General features: G+C 34.5%; 3 protein-coding genes and 1 pseudogene across 11 annotated transcripts in view; 3 read left to right on the top strand and 1 right to left on the bottom strand.

Moving 5' to 3' along the window:
• The window catches only part of LOC132063579 (cysteine synthase), a 30,902-nt gene extending 21,202 nt beyond the window's left edge, over window positions 1–9,700 (top strand). For 2 of the 9 annotated variants that reach the window (XM_059456186.1, XM_059456183.1), the window contains exons 10-11: window positions 112–192; window positions 9,444–9,700. In XM_059456186.1, the coding sequence (XP_059312169.1) occupies window positions 112–192; window positions 9,444–9,533 (171 nt within the window). In that variant the 3' untranslated portion in view covers window positions 9,534–9,700. Of the gene's footprint in view, window positions 1–111; window positions 193–644; window positions 732–1,120; window positions 1,202–1,227; window positions 1,333–7,876; window positions 7,956–9,443 lie in introns of those variants that run through there. The other 7 variants (XM_059456187.1, XM_059456184.1, XM_059456185.1 and 4 more) reach the window with 6 other exon arrangements.
• LOC132063581 (cysteine synthase-like) lies at window positions 4,069–7,682 on the top strand (annotated as a pseudogene).
• An 834-nt stretch (window positions 9,701–10,534) lies between the features above and the next one.
• LOC132063582 (late embryogenesis abundant protein 47-like) lies at window positions 10,535–13,928 on the bottom strand. Its single transcript, XM_059456198.1, has 3 exons — window positions 13,481–13,928; window positions 10,982–11,257; window positions 10,535–10,898 (listed from the first exon to the last, which is right to left on the bottom strand). The coding sequence occupies exons 1-3, from the start codon at window positions 13,607–13,609 to the stop codon at window positions 10,665–10,667; spliced, it is 639 nt and encodes a 212-aa protein (XP_059312181.1). The 5' UTR covers window positions 13,610–13,928; the 3' UTR covers window positions 10,535–10,664.
• Window positions 13,929–17,584: 3,656 nt separating this feature from the next.
• Window positions 17,585–19,347, top strand: LOC132063578 (deoxyuridine 5'-triphosphate nucleotidohydrolase-like). Its single transcript, XM_059456181.1, has 3 exons — window positions 17,585–17,792; window positions 18,286–18,377; window positions 18,915–19,347. The coding sequence occupies exons 1-3, from the start codon at window positions 17,683–17,685 to the stop codon at window positions 19,157–19,159; spliced, it is 447 nt and encodes a 148-aa protein (XP_059312164.1). The 5' UTR covers window positions 17,585–17,682; the 3' UTR covers window positions 19,160–19,347.
• Window positions 19,348–22,550: the final 3,203 nt, after the last annotated feature.

Here is a 22,550-nt window from a genome sequence, read left to right as displayed (position 1 = left end):
TACAAAGATCACTTCTTAGTCTACAGATTGTCCTCCGCTTCATTTGTAATGTGCTTTCTGATATCATCACAATTCACGACATACTTCCTTTTTCTTTTGGAATATTTTCAGGTAGGAATATCATCAGGAGCTACAGCTGCTGCTGCAGTAAAAGTAGCAAAAAAACCAGAAAATGCTGGGAAACTTATTGCGGTAAGTTAGATCAGTAAGCTGATAGCACTCTTTCTGATTCTTGTTTGAAACTCTTCACTGTCTAATTAATTCATTTAATGGGGTCAATGTGTATTACTTGTTTCTATTTTCCATTTTTTCTGTTTTCTCCCCCTTATGATACAGACAGTCATTCATGGACTGTTATATTCTAGAGAGTATTTGTACTTTGTACTCCTTCTGGTTCATTCCATATGTAACGTAGTATGTATGAAGTTTAATGCTGGACTTTTCAAGTAATTGCTCTGCTACTGTTAATGGAAAAAAGTAGCGTTTAATTGTTGAATTGAAGTGATACCACCATTACGAATGTCAGTCATAGGGTGCTCAATGTCCCTAGTCTCTTCGTATTAGCTTAATAAAACATGCTCTCCCATCTTCGAGGAACTAACTTGATCTGACTTCAAATTCCTGCATATGACATGTAACGGCAGAAGCATGGGAACTTTGCATATAGAGGTCCCTTGGAGCTCACCGTTGTATCATTAACCAAACTCATAGTGTGATGTATTCTCAAAAGCTAACCAATATCTCCTACTCGGTCCTGTTTCTGGTGAGAAGAAGAACCAATTATTACCATGAGTTGTGCACACTTTTCTGATAAGAATGTACTAATAATCAGTAATCTTTTTAACCTTGTTATGTTAATATTTCACTCTTTTCCTGTCTGTTCTTCGCAGTAGAAGCTCAGGTACAAATAATAGCAGCTTACACTTAGTTTTCATGCCCATATTCTATGTCTCTTTAGTCTTATCTGTCATTTCACTAGGGGATCTTTGATGATATACGAGAACTTGGGATCTCGTGGACATATTCATTCATTTCCTCAGTTTTCACATGCAAATGATAGCAACTTTATGGTTGAATTGTTACTTTTATGATCTTAGATGTTTCTGTAACTACTTTGCAGAATTATGAGCTGGAAGTTGCTATATTGCAGCTAGCATGGCTCCTTAAGAGATATCTCTATGGTTGAAGCAAATGAACACTGGCCTAAAATTCTAATGATCTATGCAGGTCATCTTTGCTAGTTCTGGGGAGCGTTATCTTTCCACCGTGCTGTTTGATTCTATTCCAGAAGAGGTGGCTAACATTTCAATTGAGTAACTTTATGCTTCTTTGGACTGATAGATAGAAGTCATTTGTTGTAACTTGTGAGCAGGGGCGAATTTGTGTGTAAATTTTGGGTCACGTGAACACATGGTCACTCGATTAATCTCGATATATTATGTGTATAATTCTGAAAATATATCTAATATTAACTAAGTGAACACACGGTCATAATAGGCTGAGTGGAGCGCTGGTCAAAGGTTATTTTTGTATTCTGAAGCTCCCGGGTTCAATCCCCAGCTCGGGCAGCTTTTTTAATTTTTGCCATTATTTTCTAAAGTAATGGTGAACCATCCTCATGAAAAAGACGGCTGAAGTTTAACCTCCTAAATGGGTGAACTATTGTTCACAATACAAACATTCGTACCATTTGAATGATACAAAGAACAACTATTTGTTGGGCAATTCGCAGAATTGCCCTTCTTTTGGGGTGGTCTTTAAATTTTGCCCCTCATATTTGCGGTCTTTAAATTTTGCCCTTCATATTTGTGGTCTTTAAGTTTTGCCCTTAGCTTGGATACCTGAGGTTTTGGGTTCGAACCCCCGCTCAAGCATAAAATAAAGAAATAATTTCGCAAGGCAGGGCTGGAGGGAGTGTCTGCCCCCTCCGGCATAACTTCCTTAAGGAAAAACTAAAGTTATGCCGGAGGGGGCATAACTTTTCCTCAAGACATAGTTTAGTTATGCCTTATGGAGCAAAACTTTTCCTTAAGGGAACTATGCCTACAAGTGCAGGATTTTAATTAAGGCATAACCAAAAGTATGCCTTAACTAAAAGTGTGCCTTGAAAAGTTCAAAAAAAAAAAAATGTCTCAAGGCAAAGTCCCTCGCATAACTTCCTTAAGGAAAACTAAAGTTATGCCGAGGGCATAATTTAGTTTTGCCTTTCCTTATGGGCAAAACTTTTCCTTAGGAATTATGCCTTATGGGGGATTTTTAATTAAGGCATAACCAAAAGTATGCCTTAACTAAAAGTTAAAAAAAAAAAAAAAAAAAAATGTCTCAAGGCAAAGTCTGCCCCTCCGGCAAGATAACTTCCTTAACAAAAACTAAAGTTATGCCGGAGGGGCATAACTTTTCCTCAAGGCATAATTTAGTTTTGCCTTACGGGGCAAAATTTTTCCTTAAGGAACTATGCCTTATGGGGCATACTTTTAATTAAGGCATAACCAAAAGTATGCCTTAACTAAAAGTGTGTTTAAAAGTTAAAAAAAAAAAAAAAATGTCTCAAGGCAAAGTCTCATTTCTCCGCATAACTTCCTGAAAAAACTAAAGTTATGCCTTGAGGCATAACTTTTCCGCAAGGCATAATTTAGTTTTGCCTTATGGGGCAAAATTTTTCCTAAGGAACTATGCCTTATGGGCTTTACTTTTAATTAAGGCATAACCAAAAGTATGCCTTAACTAAAAGTGTGCCTTTGAAAAGTTTAAAAAAAAAAAAAAAAAAGTCTCAAGGCAAAGTCCGTCATTTCCTCCGCATAACTTTGGTTTTTCCTTAAGGATCAGTACGCCGGATCCCATACACTCTCCCCCTCGTCTTGCGAAATTATTTTTTTATTTTATGCCTCCGAACGGGGGTTCGAACCTAGAACCTCAAGTATCCAAGCCAAGGCAAAACTTGTTAACACAACATGAAAAATAAAAATTTAAGACCACCCCAAAAGAAGGGCAATCCGTGCAAAAAATTGCTATTTGTTCGCCTTCACGGCTACACATATTGACCTCTCTTGTGCAAAAATGATGATTAAAGTTACATATCTAAAAAGAATTTGAAAACGTTATCTTTTAATCATTCTTTAAATAAATGTTATATTTTTAGAACCAACAAAAGAAGTGGAATAAGTCATGACAATTATTTATAATTAAATATCCTTTTTTTATATGACAAAAGTGTAATAAAAAGAAAACTTGTTTTATTTGAGGATACTTCAAATTAAGTATCCTCAAATTTATTCTCCTTAATTAAATATATCAAAATACAACTGTTAAGTGACAAATTAAAATTAGTTAAAAGCTTTTATGCATTTATTTTCTTAATGAAATTTTAAAAAGAGAATAAACATTTTTATTGAAGACCTTTATTTATGCTTTTGATTAAAAAAGAGAATAAATAATTTATTAAACATGTATATTTTGAAACTCTTAATAGAAAATGAACACAAACACTTAATAAGATGATTATATTTTTTTGCTAATTTCTAAATTATGAGTTCCAAAAGATACATATTTTTAAAAAGCGTTTAATCGCTTTTCTAGTCAAATGCATGCATAAAAGATTTCAACAAAAGAGTTTCTCTTCTTTTTAAAATTTCATCACAAAAAATATTTATAATTTTAATTTGTCTTTTAAGAATTATTGTTTAATATATATATATATATATATATATATAGTTACAAATATATCTCATAGAGGGTGTGAGTGTAGTACTTTTAGTACGGTATTATATGAGGCGTAAGTGTTTGATTTAAACTACATAGAGTGCATTCACAACTGAGTCATATTATAAGAGTGTTTAGCGTAATCAACCCTCAATTTATTTACAATCTCATCATTATTTAATGTCTATATTATAATCCAGAGATTATAATTTCAGTATATAACTAATCCGCCAACCAGACGACCCTAATTCTTTCTTCTTGAACTCCGTAAATCGAGTTTATTCTTTTGTTAAAATGGCCAAAACCTGACACAAAGTTTGTACTCACTTTCCCCGCCTTTACGTGACAAGCTGATTAAGAGCACAAATATGAAAATCTTTGACCGCAATTTATTCGTACACCCTTTATATACTTTAAATTATTAATAATTTTGACTTATGTGTAGTTTTCAAATAAGTAAATTATTTTTCAAAAAATTTAAGTCCGAACTCATGCTCAAAATAAAGAATTTACTTTCGAAATCGGAACTGTATAATAAATTGGGATAAGGAACAGAGGGACCATATAAGTCAAAGAGGACACTTTGAATTGAAAACTAGTTAAGAACCTATAACATGGATAACATGCAAATCACATCAGAGTACGTAGTTGTTTCACTGTTTGTAGATTTTAAGGTACTATTAATACCACACATTTTTTGGTCTTTTTCATATGGGTTTTTGCGTAGGCAGTTAGCAAATGTCAAAGCATCCACACGGTATTTTTTTTTTTTCTCCCCATAACCACAAAGAACCAAATTGGGTTCTTGTATTAGTTCTAAATTTCTGATTAACTTGTTGACTTCGTCAGAAAAGGCTCTGTTTGATTGGTTTTTGCAAGTGAGTATCTGAAAAATCAGTCCCATTCCAATTTAAATTGAAGCAATTACTAGTAGTTGTCTTTTTATTTGATGCTCTCATATGGAAGATTATGTAGTAAATTAGCAAACAATATGCTGGAAAAAATTGCTCTTTTCCTTATCTAAAATTACTTTGGGTTTTTATTTCATGTTAGTTTATGAGCTCCTAGTGTAATTTATCCTCATTCTATATATGCTGATTGCTGTGGAAAACATCTGGGGTTCTTCCTCAGTTTCATGTTATCCTAGTTACACTTGATGTAAATTTTGTGTTAGTTTCCTTTTGTTATTACCAGTTTTGAGAGAGCTCATGGTTTTCATTTCAATGAACAGAACAAATTATTTCCTTCGCTGTAATTGGTTGTACTCTACCATGATATCTCATTTGGCTTCACTTCCATGAGAGTGTAGTAGGTTACATAAGTTTATCTTCTTCGTAGTATTAACTATAAACTATGTATAGCTCTCTCTTGTTTATTTGTTGCAGTAAGTCTGCAAGAAAATATGGAAGAGAAGAGTGAGATCGCGAAAGATGTCACGGAAGTAGTTTCCTTTCTGAGATCTTTCTTGGTATTTTTTACATCTTCCTTTTTCAGCATCAAATCATCTCATTTTGATGTCTTCACAATGTAGCTTATTGGAAACACCCCTATGGTATATCTCAACAAAATCGTGGAAGGTTTTTCTGCCCAAATTGCAGCCAAATTGGAGACAATGCAGCCATGCAAAAGTATCAAAGATAGGTGTTTATTTTTCACTCCCCTCAAACAGTTTCTTCTCGAGAAGTTTTCTTTCTTCCTGTTTCTAGTGTGCCCGTCGCTCTTCACTCAATTTGCAAAATCTTGAATTTACAGAAATTTTCACCTCTTATTTCTAACTTTCAGTCCTTAATATGTAGGGTTGCACTCAGTATGATCAAAGACGCAGAAGAGAGGGGCCTGATTACCCCAGGAAAGGTTGGTGAAGTTTGTGTGACAATACACGTCAGGAGGAAAAAGAAACACATTGAAGAGATATTTTACGATTTCAAGTACTTTGTCACAAATTTTGATGCATGCTTAAAATGACTTTCCATATATGCTCATTTCTCGTGATAATAATATGAATTCTCTCTTGATAGAGGTGGAAATTTTACCTGTAGTTCCCTGCGATCTATGATTCATTTGTCTGAAAGGCTGAACTGAAATTATTTACTTGGTTTTCTAATGTTGAAATAATGGTGGCTGAAGACGGCCCTCATCGAGGTATCCAGTGGAAATACCGGCATTGGTCTTGCGTTTATTGCAGCAGCTCGTGGCTATAAACTAGTGATAGTGATGCCAGCATCATTTAGTGTTGAGAGAAGGATTGTTCTTAATGCTTTGGGGGCTGAGTTATACATCACAGATCCTGCCAGAGGTTTAGATGGTCTGCTTCAGAAGGCCCAAGAGATAATAGATAGGACACCAAACTGTCATTTTCTTCATCAGGACGAGAACCCTGCCAATCCAAAGGTGTCTTTCTGAATAGCTTGTTCATTTGTTATAAAAACATCATACTTATCAAGTATCCATCTGTAGATCCACTATGAAGCAACTGGACCAGAAATATAGAATTGTACAAGAGGGAAAGTTGACATTTTTATTGCTGGGATTGGGACTGGAGGCACAGTGACAGGAGCTGGATGGTTTCTCAAGGAGAAGAATCCAGAAATAAAGGTTAGGTTATTTGTGAGTGGCAAGATGGAAGAAGTGGTATCAAGAATGTTGATAAAAGAGAGAAGATAAGTGGTATTGTTCTTCTTTCTTTTTGTCTTGATTTCTTAGTTTTTTTTTTTTCCTTCCTTTGTCTTGTGGGCAAATCAGGTATATGGTATAGAACCAGCCGAAAATGCATTTCTAAATGGAGGACAACTAGGTCAGTCAAGTTCCCCCCCCCCCCCCCCTATTTGAGCTGTCTCATGAAATTGATTGGAGCCGTGCTATTATTTTCGTTGGAGAAATTAAGCACAGACCTGTTGGTTCTTTCTTAAAGATGCATCTTTTCTTAAACACATTAACTCTTGTAGATGCATCTAATTGTTAACATGAAGCCCTAACACATCTCACCATCTCATGATAAAGCAGCACCTTCTATCATATTTTTATTGTTTTGCTTGGGTAGCATTTTTAAACCAAATACTACCTCATTCAAGTTATTTGAATATTAGCACTACCTCCTTATGCTCTGGTATACAGGTATCTCCATCACGCATGGAACTAAACGGACTAATATGCTACCTAATAAAGCTATTTTGCTACAGACGAAGTATTACATTCCTTTTTCAGAGAAAATGTGCTTTTCATCCAAACTTTTCTGCTGCAAAAAATCTCCATCTTTCTGTGTCTTCTCAGAATATCCAGCTCCATGTAGAAACTAACATGTCATTGCATTAGTTCTATGTAAAGAGTTTTTCCAGCTCATCTCTCACACACACTGTTTTTATCACTACTTTCTGTAAATTATTTTTTATCATAGACTGGTGTGTGTAATTAAATGTTACCCTTAAAGGGCCGCATAAAATCCAAGGAATTGGTGCTGGTCTTTTCCCATCTGTTCTCGATCTCAGCATCCTGGATGAAGTTCTTCAAGTAAGGCTGTAAATCATATAAATAGCTGTCAGATTATAACATTTAAATTTCTGCTCAGTGTGTATAAGTTTTTTCTATCAAGCCTGCATATCTTACAAATAATTCTCCAATCAGATGATGAATCTGCTATGATCTGATTGACAATATCAATTTGGTTAATAGAAAACTAATGCATTTACAACTCACAGAAGCAGAGATACAAAAATGGGAACATAGACCAGATCTCTGTGTAGGATAAAGTTAGATATATCCATTTATTGACAGAATTGTTTCCAGAATATTCGTGACTTTCCAAAGTAATAGTTTCCAGCTTACTGTATCTCTGTAACATGTCCATCTGATTTAGTTCATTAACAGATCAAACTAAACTAATAATCGCGCCCTCCCTTATGTTACTAATGTTGTTAATTTTTTGGCCTCCAATGGGACTGCTTGCTATATTTCCTGGTATGATGACAGCTGCTCCTTTTATTTGTGTTCAGGATATCTAGTGATGAAGCTATTGAAATGACAAAGCTTCTTGCATTGAAAGAAGGTCTGCTGGTAAGTTCACCAGTCTATAAAAATCACTTCTGAGTCCACCGATTGTCTGTGTCCGCCGCTTCATTTGTTAAATGCATTCTGATATCATCACGACATACTTCCTTTTTCTTTTGGAATATTTTCGGGTGGGAATATCATCAGGGGCTGCAGCCGCTGCAGCAGTAAAAGTAGCAAAAAAGCCAGAAAATGCTGGGAAACTTATTGTGGTAAGCTAGATCTATTCTGTAAGCTGATAACACTCTTTCTGTGTCTCCTTCAAACTTTTCGGGTACATGTGTATTACTTGTTTCTGTTTTTCTCCCCCTTTTTCCTATAGAGTCATTCATTCATAGACTGTTATATTCTAAGCAAGAGTATTTTTGTACTTTGTACTCCCTCTGGTTAACTCCATATGCGACATAGTACCTGGTATGAAGGTTAATGCTGGAATTTCTAGTAATTGCTCTGCGACTGTTTACTTGTTGAATTGAAGTGTGATCTATAGCGAACACAAGGAAAAATCTATTTTGGGTGAATTAGAATGCTGGATATTTGTTTATAGTGTATTCTTCAACTCTGATAGGACATTAAGACTCCACCTATAGAAGAAATAAACAACTGAATATTTTTAACACAAAAAGATGATAAAGAAATGTATGCTTAGACACATCACTGCAGATATCTTTTCACCAGATAAGAATGTGTAAATTATAGTACTAATTTTTACTGTCATACAAATCTCTTTGCTTAAGCATTATTCAGGCTCTTCTCATCTATGATGGAGTTTAGTAGTCCTTTACGCGAGGAAAAGCCAGATATACTGATCTCTGCAAACTACTTTTTATATCGACTGGAAGCTTGAGAGATACTAATGTATAGTGCTGGTGTGTTTTACTGGGAAGGATCAAACCATGGGAACGAACTCGTCGTACGATGATTATGATAGTGTTAACGAACATCAAACTAGTGTTATCAAAAGCAAAAATAACTCTAAGGTCCGTCGAGGCTTTAAGCGCAAAGCGCAAATAAAGCGTGAGCTTTAATGAAAAAAGGTGCAAATGGAGAAAAATACAAAATATTTTGTGTAGTCCAAGACTAATAATTATAAGCATGAATAACAAATATATAGATATATAAATTGAAATAAAAATAACAATAAAGTGAAGTATTAATTGTTTAGTGTCGCCTCTTCAACAAAACGCTCATTAGCAAGGAAAAGTATGTCCTAAAGCCTTGATGACGACACAAAGCGCATTAAGTGAGGTGAAGCGCTCAACATGTTTTGAGTCTCGCTTCATGGCTTAAGCGGCCCTTTGACTGAGTTCATGCTTTCAACATGACTTTCTTAGCTTGTCAAACTTTCTCTCCTTCTTGAGGAAAGCTATCGGATAAGCAAGATCTTTGATTGATGTGCCTGAATCAGTCCAATCGATAAAGTGAACAGCCCAACCCGACAATGGGTTCTAATTTATTAAATCACATGTTTTTGTTTTCGGAACATCACATGTAGAGTTTTCTGAGGGAAAATCACTCGGTGTGGAGTCTCTCGCGTGAGGTCAGGTGATGGTCAATAACTCAAATATTACTCTGATATTTAGTTAAGGAACTTGCTTGGTATTCCACCAATCATTACCATGAGTTGCGCACACTTGATTCTGGCCTAAAATGAACAGTTGAAGACTGGCCTAAATTCTCTGCTTTAATTCTCTATGCAGATCATCTTCGCTAGTTCTGGGGAGCGTTATCTTTCCACTGTGCTGTTTGATTCTATTCGAGAAGAGGTGGCAAACATGACTGTTGAGTAACTTTATGCTTCTTGGGGTTGAGAGAAAGGGTATGAAGGAGGTTATATGTTGTAATCCAGTAAAACAGTAAAGACAACTGAGTGTAACCTCTAAATGGGTGAACTATTTCACAAATACAAACATTCTTACTATTTGAATGGTACAAAGAGCAGCTATTTGTTCCTCTACAGATATTAACCTCTCGTGTTACGTGGTCTGCTTTAGCTTGTCTCCTTTATAAGTTACATGAGAATTAGATTTTAAACTCTTTTTCTTACTGGCACAAATTAGCTTTTAACCTCCTTTTTTCTCTAGGTTACAATTTCCCCAAACTATTTTTTTGCAGGTATTTAACTAATTTAGCTTCTTAAAATCTACCACTTTAAACTTACAAATTGTTAACAGAACCAAAATTTGCAACATTGTTTTTTTGAACAGTGTAACCACTGTCACTAGTTAGCACATCCTCGACAATTTCCCAATGGCATACTTTTTTGAGAAAGGCTTCCATCAGCAGGCAGGCAGGTATTTACTGTTTTGATACCTTTCACATCGGGTTGTCAAACCAGCTACTATTCGTATTATTCTTTTTCTCGCTTGCACTTATGCAACTGGAGGTCTGTAATGAAGGCAGGGACAAAAAAGGAAAATGAAAGAATGGAAAAAAGAGGGACTGCTGAACACTTGTACCATTCTGCTACCCACTAGGAAGATATCCAGCAAATGCTTGGAAGTTGGAACTAGATTGAAGCAATTCAAGAGATTATTCCTGTACAGTGTAAAGCATACATTTTCTGGTCTTAATTGCAAAACATCTCTCTAAAACATCTCTCTAACTCAACAGTTAGTAATGAAAAGGCACACATTCTTGAAATACTCTTGAACCCTTGCACAGAGCTGGGAAGGGAAAAGAAACTCAGCATACAGATTCTCCGAGTATTATTCACTACAAATAACTACTCCTATAAGCTAAGCCTCAATAGTTAGGGCGTGTAACAGTCCCTCGCGCAAAAGCTACTATAGGGCAGGAGAAAAAATGTGATATGTCTTCAAAACATCAAAAGAAAACAAGAACAGAACGGTTTAATTAAAGACGGATTGAGAGACAGGACAGGCTTGAAGGATTAGATATAACAGAAGTTTACTCTTATCCTAGTTTTGTTTTTGTTTCATGAGATTGGTGCTGTTTTTATCATTATTCTTGGTGCCACTAGTGGTATTAGTAGTACTGTTACTTTGGTTGAGCCTTGCAGCAGCAGCAATAGAAGCAGCTACACCACCAGGACGGGTGCACAAGTTTGGATCATTCCTCAGTTCCGCACCGATCACTCCCTCTGCATCTTTGCGTGTCACTGGCTTATCTGATGGTAACTTTGAACTTGCATCCTGCCAAACATCAATTTAATGTCTTACTTATATATACACCGACGGTTTAACTTATATGCACTGACAATTTAAAGAACTCTTACCGCGAGGATTTCAGCCAGTTTAGTTTTTTCTTCCTCTTTGGTAAGTCTAGCATTGCGAGTAGCAGCTGACTGAGCAGCAGCAGCAACTCCACCAGGGATGATGTTGGTACGTCCGGTGGCTCTCACTTCTGCTGCCTGTATTGCCGCTGCGTCGCTGTAATCAACCGGCCTGTTTCCAGCTGTGACAACAGTGGCTTCAAGGGCTTCACCAATGGTAATGTTTGCTCTTGCTGAGACTGATTCTGAACTCGGTTGTTTTCTGTCTTTTCCAAGTACCTTGAAGTAGAGGTCACATTCCACAAAAGTAAGACAATTTGATCTTGTGTCGAGTTTATTACTACAATTAACTGCACATAATACATTGACAGCACCATTTTGTTTAAAAAGTTGGTAGCTAAAGAGCATTCTTTTTTCCCATGCAAATAAATCTTCAAATATAAATGGATCCACCTTGGAAATTTGACTGGATAGAATCAGAAATGGTCTAAGAATCTTGACATTTTTTTACACTTTCCTCCTTTCTATTTCTAAAGGCTATATGACAATAACAATAACAATTCTGCCTCCCAAATAAATTAGGGTTGGCTATATAAATCATAAAACCTTTTATTCTAACTCTAATATTCTCAACTATTTTAGCATCTTTAGATTATGATATACTTGTAACATTTTGGTAGTTTATTTGCAGTTTCTAGATTTACAAGTTCTACTTTTGGGACCGGAAAGTAAAAAAAGATAAAAACAGTAACGACCAAGATCATGGTTCGTGAGCTTCATTCAATGAGCTTTTGGGTATATTTACACTTGAGATGATAGAATCATATGATGCCTAAGGAAGAAATATTGCCAAATAATGGTTCGTGAGCTTCGTTCAATGGTTCGAGGTTTTTTAAAAAAAAAAAAAAAAAAAAAGAATAAATAAATAAAAATTAATACTAGTATCTCATTCCGAAAAAAAGGAAAAACAATAATTTTGTCTCTACCCCAGACATTAACTTCAAATGCCCCTGCTTAAGTCTTTTTTTTTGTGCGGATTGCCCTTCATTTGGGGTGGTCTTTAATTTTTGCCCTTCAAATTGGTGGTCTTTAAGTATTGCCTCGCCTAAGGTTGTGGGTTCGAGCTCGAATTCCGGTAAAAAAAAAAAAATCGCAAGGTAGAATTTTGCCATTTTTTTGCGCGGATTGCCCTTCTTTTGGGGTGGTCTTTAAATTTTGCCCCTCATATTTGTGGTCTTTAAGTTATGCCCCTCATTTTGCTGGTCTTTAATTTTTGCCCTTCGCATTGCAACTCTGAGCGTTCACGCAGAAATCAAGAGGTTCTGAGTTCGAATCCCTGCTCGAGCATAAATTAAAAAAAAAAAAAATTGCAAGGCAAGGTTTGGGTCGCGTGTATGCCGGACCCGGCATATACTTGTTAAGGAATTACCAAATTTATGCGGACCGCATACTAAGTGCCTTATGGGCAGACTTGGCATAAGTATCGGTCCGCATAACTTTGGTAATTCCTTAACAAGTTTATGCCCGTGGGGGCATACTTTTAATGGGCAAACTTTTATGCCGGACCCGACATAAACTTGTGAAGGAATTATCAAAGTTATGCCGGACCCGACATACTTATGCCAAGTCTGGCCATAAGGCATAAGTATGTCGGGTCCGGCATAAGTTTGGTAATTCCTTGACAAGTTTATGCCGGTGGGGGCATACTTTTAATGGGCAAACTTTTATGCCGGTGGGGGCATAGCGAAATTTAAACTCTGTCTTGCGAATTTTTTTTAAAATTTTGACTGTATGGGGGTTCGAACCTGGAACCCATGGGGTTTAGCCGAAGGGCAAAATTTAAAGATTTCAAATATGAGGGGCAAAATTTAAAGACCACCCCAAAAGAAGGGCAATTCTGTGAATTGCCCGAATTTTGCAAATTCTGTCTATTTGGGCCTTAAGGCAGAATTTGCACCGGCAGAAATTCTGCCTTAAGGGCAGAATTTAAAGACCACCATTTTGAGGGGTAAAAATTAAAGACCACCTCCAGCGAAGGGCAATCCTGCAAATTGCCCTTGCTTAGTTGCATTGGTATAAACTGTTTGATAAAAAATTACCTGAAAGAGCAGGAAACCTCTCTATCACATCCGCGTAGCACATGAAAACAGGTCAATCGATTGTAGCCTTTTACAAAATTATTTTTAGTTTAGTTTTTTTTTATTAGAAATTTTTGTGTTATACGTAAAAGATCTAAAAATAATATATAGGAAATCGTTGTAAGGCCATCTTCTTCTGTTCTAATTGATTTTCAAATAGTAAAGGATTATGTTTACTCTTTCCCTCTAAAACATAGATGTGTGTGCGTGCGCGACTGTGTATGTATTTTCAATATGTATTTTCAAAGGAAAATAGTATCTATGATTAAATATCCGTTCAACATGCTTAACATAAAACGAAAAATAGGAGATATTTCCTAAATGTACATGTAACCAAAAAGAAAGTGAAAAATAGTTATAGAACCTGTCCACCAATAGACTCAGCAACAGCTCTCTTGCGAGCAAGTGAACCTTGAACATCAACTACATCCTCTTGTTTAACGGACGCATGCTCTTCCTCAGCTTCTTCCCTTCTTGGTTGTTCCTGGCTCATTTTTAATATCTCAAAGTACAAGATCTCAAGTATAGGAATATTTTTTTAAGGAAATTAAAGATGGTAACGCCTGATCTTGTATATGGTGTTATAAGTTTGCATGGAGAAGATAGTTTCCACTTTTGTGTCGATAAAAGGGGGAAGTATCAAAGCTAAACACGTGTTGGGTAACTAGTCTTGTTTTGTTTGGAATGGGTTTTGGTTAGGAGTTAGCTACTTTGGTGGAGATGGGAGGCCCGAAAGTATTGCAAACTCCTTGTGACTTTTTCTTTTAGATGTACTTGTATCATGAGTTTGTTAGGGTCACAAGAATTTGAAGGGGAAATTTCAATCAAAATGGACCATGATGTTTTAGGAGATTTATATAACTTGTCACGTTGCATGTGATTAAAAGTTAAAGTATTTGATAAAACCTTGTGCTTAATTACAAATGAAATGATCCCCTATGATCAATTACAGTTAGAAGAAAATGATTACTATAATTTGATAAAAAGAATGGGAAACAAACATTTTCAACATGCGCTAGATTTGTTCTTATTGACTAACCATGTCATAAAGTTTTCCAATACGTGGAACTTTTACCCAAAAAAAAAAAAAAAAAACTACCAAATTTATTCTTGAACTACGGTTTATATTTATTCCTGAACTATGAATAACATGGTCGCAGTTCACGCAGCACCACCACCATCTTCTTTAATACTCAATACCTCCAATCTCCATATTTATATTCTCAAAGCTCAAAAGTAATCACCTTCAAGCCTAAAAAATGAGGAGTCCGGAGCCTAAATGGCATAAATTTGCCACAAAAAAACCAAAATGGTATGCCTTTTTTTTTCAAACCAAAATGGGTATTTCGTTGGATAACCAACGAAATACCCGCATCTTACTGTTCATGCCCGAATTATTTAATCAAAATTTTTTTTTTTTTTTTAATTTTGGTGCATTTCGTGAAATGCTGAACGAAATGGCATTAAAATTTTTTTTTTTTTTAATTTCGTTTTTGTTAGCCAAATTGTTAGCCAAATAAAAAAATATATATATATCTTCAAGGAAAGTACGCCCCCTCCGGACTCCTTTCAGGGGGCGGACTTTTAGTTGTGTTTAAGTAAAAAGTCTGGGAGGGCGGACTTTTAGTTATTCATACGGATAACCATACATATTGCGGACAAACTATAAGATTTTATTATAGCCAACCAAACCAAACACGTAATGTTGATAACCAAATTCATATCAACTTTTCAACATTATTATTATTAAAATTGTACTCGGTTCTACACGTAATGGGCATAAAAGTTTGCCCATTAAATTTTGCCTTATAAGGCAAACTTTTGTTATACCTTAAGGAAAACTTACGCCTTATGGGGCATACTTTTAGTTATGTTTTATGGGACACACTTTTAAAATGGCATTACTAAAAGTTTCCCTTGAAAAGTTAAAAAAAATATATATATCTTCAGAAGGAAAGTGTGGGAACTTTTAGTTGTGTTTAAGTAAAAAGTACGGAGAGAACGGAGACTTTTAGTTGTGTTTAAGTAAAAAAGAACGAACTTTTAGTTATTCATACAGACAAACTATATATATATATTTCATTCATGTACCAATGAAATAGGATGAATATATATATATTTTTGTTTCTTTTGATGAGTATCAATCTCCACATATATAAAGATTGAAATATTGTAAAAACATGAAGTAACTTTGAACTATATGTAAAGCAATTTTCTTAGAAGGACAAAAGAAGAAAAACGAAACGAGAGAGTGGAAGTAACGTCGGCTATGATTGTTGCCAAGGGTTGTTGTGTCTTCCATAAGAGATAGGGCTTCCATTATTGCCATGGCACCAACTAATATTTTTGTACTTTATGATCGATACGTCATTTCTAGTATTCCACTTCCTCGACGGTAGGCAAATACTTATCGCATTGAGTGGGAAAATGTTATTCATTGAGATTGGATACAATCAAAAGAAACAAAAATATATATATATTCATCCTATTTCATTGGTACATGAATGAAATATATATATATATATATAGTTTGTCGCAATATGTGGTTCTTTGCTCGTACTTTTACTTAAACACAATCATTTGCGACTAAAATAGTATTGAAGCATATATATATATTTTTTTTAACTTTTCAAGGGAAACGTAATGCCTTAGCTAAAAGTGTGTCCCAAAACATAACTAAAAGTATGCCCCATGCGTAAGTTTTCCTTATATAACAAAAGTTTGCCTTATAAGGCAAAATTTAATGGGCAAACTTTATGCCATTCGTAATACAATTTTAATAATAATAATGTTGAAAAGTTGATATGAATTTGGTTATCAACATTACGTGTTTGGTTTGGTTGGCTATAATAAAATCTTATAGTTTGTCGCAATATGTATAGTTCTTGTATGAATAACTAAAAATCGCCTGTACAGACACTTTTACTTAAACACAACTAAAAGATGAAATGGTGGGAGACTTTCCCTTGAAGCATATATATATATTTTTTTTTTTTTTATTTGGCTAACAATTTGGCTAACAAAAACGAAATTAAAAAAAAAAAAAAATTTGTCTATTTCGTTGGTAGTCCAACGAAAAATGGCATTAAAAATATTTTTATTTTTACTTTCGTTTTTTGTATAAACGAAATTAAAAAAAAAAAAAATTTTAATGCCATTTGACATTTCACGAAATGCACCAAAATTAAAAAAAAAAAAAAAATTTGACTGAAATAATTCGGGCATGAACAAGTAAGATGACACGGGTATTTCGTTGGTTATCAACGAAATACCCATTTTAATTTGAAAAAAAAAAAATACCATTTTGGTTTTTTTGTGGCAAATTTATGCCATTTAGGCTCTCGGACTCCTAAAATGAGTCCAAATGGAACTTAAATAATGATTAGTTGCACCACCAAATTGAATTTTCACTTCTGTGGAACTCCAACGATAGAACTATATCATGAATCCTTCTCATTCTTCAATGGTGATAAGAGAGTTCCCCATCGACCTCCTAAAGCTAAGACAATCCCAACTACGTAGAATTCAGCTCCTAATCATTTGCAATAGTATTGTAGCGGTTAAGGTGGAGTTATATTGGTTGAGAGTCGATAGAGTAAACTGTTAACGGGTGAAAGTTATAAAGATGAAATGGTGGGAGAGATCGTCTGAATAAGGTGTTCTTTGTAAAAAAATTGTGTGTTCTGTTTTGTAAATGACACGGAAGTGAAAAGTAGTGATAAAGTTACAATGATCTTCGAGTGGTGTTTTTGGGAGCAGAGAGAACCAATTATTATGGCGGTCGCCAATTTAAAAGTGAAAAGGGATGATGGTTCATAACAATAGCGGTCAAATCTAGACTACTTTGCAAAATTCAAATGACCAAATATTGACCATTTCGCACAGTGCAAGGCAAATCGACCATATTCTTTTATTAAAAAAGGCCCATATATTGAAAATTTTCTGTCATTAGTTAACAGGGACGAATCTAGCTCAATTTTATAATGGCAGAAACATCTCAATTATCACTAATGGAAAATGTGGACTATTCTCACAAAGTTAAAGGGGTTAAATTTAGACATTTTCCCATTGAAAAATGATGGAGCATTATTTATTCTCCAATCCTAAATAGCATTCTTGAACTTATATTATTTGGCTGTAATAGTTACACTGTATAATATATTCTTTTTTTTTTCTTTACATACAACATATTATTACTTTTCATCCATACATATTAATTTTGTTAGTGCGTTAATTTTTAATACACTACTGGTTAAAAATACAAAAATTACGTCACTTATTGTGATATAATTATAGGTAAATCACTATAATAAGTATTAGGAAAATTATCAACCTATATATAATATGTCACGCTACATTAATAACGTAATATAAACATTATAAATTCTTTTCTTGATTAATCGACACACATATTAGGTTCATCTGTCCTCAATTTAGAATGGCGGGAACTTTTGGCGGTATCCCACATTTCCCAGTCAATACACCCTTATATAAACGTCCACATCAATCTTCTTCCACGATCCTGAAACCCTTCTCCATCCCCATATTACAATTTTACTCCCAAAAATGGCTGCAAATGGCATTATCGCTTCCTTCTTCCGCGTCAAAAAGCTCTCAGATAAGGCTGTTTTGCCCTCTAGAGGCTCCCCTCTCTCTGCTGGCTATGATCTCTCCAGGTTCCCCCCCCCCCCCCCCCCCTTGTTTTCTATATGAAATTAGACTAAACCCATTTCACATAATTAGATCTTTTCTCTAATCTATCGGAAACAGCCCTCTCTGCCTATCAAGGTAGGGGCAGGGGCGGAGCCAGTAAAGCCCAAGGGGTTTGGGCAAAAATTATACTGTATATACAAGGTGAAAATTATTTTTTATCTATGTATAATAGATGTTAAATTTTCTTGACTTTTTATTTTGTCTACTTCTTTATATTTTTTAACCCGCTAAGTTAAAATTTTGGCTCCTAAAATTTTGGCTCCGTCATTAGATAGGGATAAGGTCTGTCAACACTCTATCTTCCCCAGACCTCACTTGTGGGATTACACCGAGTTTTTTTTGTTGTTGTTGTAGATCTTTTCTCTAAATCTTGTGGGTATTTTGATTAAATCAATTTTGGGGATCTGTACTTTTTCTTCAACTTATTCTCATTTTGTTTCTTCTGTTTTTGTGCAGTGCGATGGAGACGAAAGTGCCTGCCAGGGGAAAGGCTCTAGTAACTACAGATCTTAGTATTGCCGTTCCTGAAGGAACATATGCGCGCATAGGTATTTTCTTGCTCCTTTTCTTTCACTTCCATCATGTCTAACACACTTAATTAGGAGTTGATTGGTAGAAATTGCAAAAGAAGATTCTACTTTAGAGGTGCGAGTTCATAATTGTGCAAAACACTTTAAAGATATTAGGGCAGTTGGCACACAATAATGTTGTACTTATCATAAGCTTTGGTCTAGCGGTAATAATTATTGTGTTATGTGTCTGTTAGACCCACACCCGCACTTTTGAAGTCTTGAACACTGGTGGGTTCGGTAGAACCTAGTAGATTAAGTTTTATAAAATTCAGAATCCAATCCTATTTTTTCTTCTTGTTAGAGAAGTATAGAAAGGGGGCCCATAATCCATTGAGTTTTGGATACAACCTTATTATACTAATCCAGTAATTTAGTTTGCTATTCCATAGTTGTAATTAGATTATAAGAGTAATGTTCTTGATTTTGTTTTAGGTCGGATATTTGAAATTTAATTCTATATTTTCTAGAACACAAGGGGCTAATTAGTTCGTGATATGTTGTTTCTTTTTATAGCTCCAAGATCAGGATTGACCTGGAAGCATTCTATAGATGTTGGGGCAGGTGTTATTGATGCAGACTATAGGGGACCAGTTGGTGTTATACTTTTCAACCATTCTGATGTTGATTTTGAAGTGAAAATTGGTGACAGAATAGCTCAATTAATCATTGAGAAAATCATTGTGCCAGATGTCGAGGAGGTTGATGATCTAGACTCCACAGTTAGGGGCTCTGGAGGCTTTGGATCCACCGGTGTTTGAAACCTTTGGCTTGAATTAGAATCATATTGATCACTATATTTACCAGGATCTTCTGATGTGTAAATTTTGCTGCCGCATGACTTGTGCTTTATGCTTTGTCAATGTTGATCTCTGTGTTTTCTAAATGACATTTGTTTAAGTCATGATATAAGTTTAGGTTACTGTTCAATGGGAATTAAATTTGGTCAGGTAATTGTTTGAAAATGTTAGATAACCTTGTAAATTCAACCTGATGGCAAAGGTCCGGAAGCTGAATGATTCAGTCTTTAGGCATTTCACTATATAGATTTAATAACGTGCCATTTCTCAAGCGGCTACTTCTTTACCAACTTACAAAAACTTATTCGGGCAGAGTTTACAAAGAGGCTAAAGGGATTTTTTAAGTACTGATGAAAGTTATGGTAATACTTAAATATAAAGTACTCCGTTTATTGAAGTACGTCTGTGCTTAGGTCACAACTTCAAGCCAATGATGAATGCAAGATAGAATTAGATGACTATCCCCCTTTTTCAACAAATTATTATTCTTTGGCCTTATAAAACTGGACCTCGCGGATCGGTGTAGAATATGCATAGAAGAAAGGGTGATTTGCAGAAATGCGGCATCAAGGTCATGCATTGAAGAGTCATTAAGTCGCTTTTTTTCTTTTTTCTTTTTTTTGTCTCCGTTTAAAAAAATTGTGCAAAAATAATCTCGTGGGTCATCACTTTCACAATCGGTCATAACTTTTCACAAGTTACTGAAATAATGAAAAAAATGTATGTTTTCACAAGTTATGTTGGGCTGGCTATAATTTTTGGTAATAATAAATTGTTAACAAATTTTACCGGACACATGCCTTGTTCACAAGTCACATGTGCTGGTAGGGGTGTCAATGGTTTTCAAGAAACCGACTTAATTGACCGAACTGTATCTTACCGAACCAATTTTTAGGTTTCTTTTAATAAAACAGACGATTTTTATATAAATTTATAACCAAAATGAATAATTAGGTTGGTTTTTAATTTTGTAAATATAAACCGAAAAAATACCGAACCGAATAAGTATATATATGTAAAATATATTTTATATATTAAATTTACATATAATAAAATATTAAAAATTTTGCCTTGGGTTTGGGATGATGAAAATGACTATAAGCCGGCAATATAATTAACACCTAAAGTTGCAACTTTGAAACCTATTATGTTAATCTTATTGAACTTAAATTAGTTCTAGCATCTCGAGTAGTAACTAGTAAGCTACAAGGTATTCCAATGATTTTGGATAGAAAGCTACAAAATATTAGATATTTTTCCTCTCGTATGATTTTAAATTGTCTTACAATACTCAATCTTATTAGTCTCAATTCTTGAGTCTAATCTTCATTGATTTCCCCCCTCGTGCAATCTAAAATATATTTATTTTTGCTTAACAGTATTTTACACTAGCGTGAAATAGTGAGATCAATCTCTATTCTTGTCGTCTTTCATGTTTTCTTAATTCTTTACCTTTTAATCAGTAAAAATATCTAGAGAGTTTTTGTCAAAGTCCTATAGAAGTATGTATGATATTGTGTCTTAACTTTTACTAGCGACTATAACATGATGTTCTTTTAAAAAAAAAAAAAAAAAAAAACTTAACCGAACCGTACCGTACCGATACCGAAGAGAAACCGACATGATGGGACAGTTTCGAAAAGTCTAATTTTGGTTCTACAAAATGAAATAACCGAAAAATTGGTACGATATAAATTTTATAAAATAACCGCTTGAACCGTACCATCGACGCCCCTAAGTTCTGGCATGATTTTGATTAGAGGCGGAGTCAGGATTTGAGGTTTGACAGTTCGAAATTTTAAGACGGGACAATGACCCAAGGTAATATATAATAACCGCCAAACTAACGACCTTGTAACGTGTTTTTTGGCTTTTTCTACTTGTCAATTTTATATTTTGTTTTTAAAAAGTAAAGTGCTAGAAAGAAATTATGTATAATAGCAAAAGGGAAAAAGTTACCCAGAGGAAAAAGAACTGCACGAGTCTATTTTATATTTTCTTCTAATTTTAAAAAGAGAATCTTGGTTATAGAAAAAAAAATAGTGACACCGGTGGGGTTTCAAACCCATATCTTGAGAGAGAGAGAGCGTTTCACTAGCCTCTGCATTACCACTGAACCATCAAATTGTTTGTGTATGTGGATTTGCAAGTAAATCATATCTATATTTACTAAACTTTTTTAGTATAACACAAGGTCTACGCAAAAGCTATCGGGTTGGCCCGAACCCCTTTTAACACTACAGCTCCGCCCCTGATTTTGGTACAAATTGTTTACAAGTTTTGCATATTGGAACAATTTGTCTTTGTTGTTCAATTATTCACATGTTTTGTCGGACTTGCAAGACTTGATACTATTTTTATTTTGTCTATCTTGTTAAATTATTTACAAGTTTTGTCGAATTGATAAAACTTATTGTGTTGTTTAATTGTTCACGTCTCTAATTAAAGTCTTTTCCATTCAATATTAAATATTCATCTTCGAGTTCTAACGTTTCAAAATAACGCCCATACACTAGACGATTTAAACACTCGTGCCTTTGTCACGTGAAAATAGTCCATTCTTTTTGTAACCAGATCACCATAACATATTTGTAACCAGATCATCATAACATATTTGTTTTAGCAGACAAGTTTCTAAAACTACAACGAGAAAGCTCATCAATGTTCCTGATTCCTAATGGAATTGCCTCTTTGGAGCACGGGAGGAAGAATGAGAAGTTTTGTTACTTGATATATTTCTGCACAAATTCCTCAAAATGGGGATAAAAGGTAAACACTAACTCTTAATTAAAAGGGACACCTAATGAAAATTTGTATAGAGGAAGACCCTTCTTATGATCTACGGTCAAACCTCTCTACAATATCATTGTTGGGTTCGATATTTTTTGGCTATTATAGAGAATGGTCGTTATACACCTATAACAGCATTGACATTTAAACAATATTTTGCTATTATAGGCAAAAAAGATGCATAAAATCTAATTTTTTATTTTTAATTGCCAAATTTTAAGCTTAATCACACTTTGTGTAAAGAATGAAAATCTTTTAATGATGAAAATATATCTATTCATATAACATCCTTTATCATAAATAGTGTATTAAAAGATCAAATATTTGGTCAAAATCTCTGTACTTATTATTGGTAATCATAAATATTCTATTTTTCTAAAGATAGTAATTATTATATTACCAAAAAAATAAGATAGCTGATATATGGGGGGTAATTTTACAAAGAGGTGCTGTTATAAAGTTGGTTGTTGCTATTATAGGTAAAATGTGGTTATAGAGAACTAAAATATAACATAAAAAATCGGTTCCGAAAAAACTTGATTGTTATAGAGAGGTGTTATAT

This window comes from Lycium ferocissimum, chromosome 7 (genome assembly GCF_029784015.1).
Source record: "Lycium ferocissimum isolate CSIRO_LF1 chromosome 7, AGI_CSIRO_Lferr_CH_V1, whole genome shotgun sequence".
Lineage (NCBI taxonomy): Eukaryota > Viridiplantae > Streptophyta > Magnoliopsida > Solanales > Solanaceae > Lycium > Lycium ferocissimum.
The sequence above is the reverse complement of the archived record's forward strand: the minus strand, read 5'-3'. Positions and strand labels throughout refer to the sequence as shown.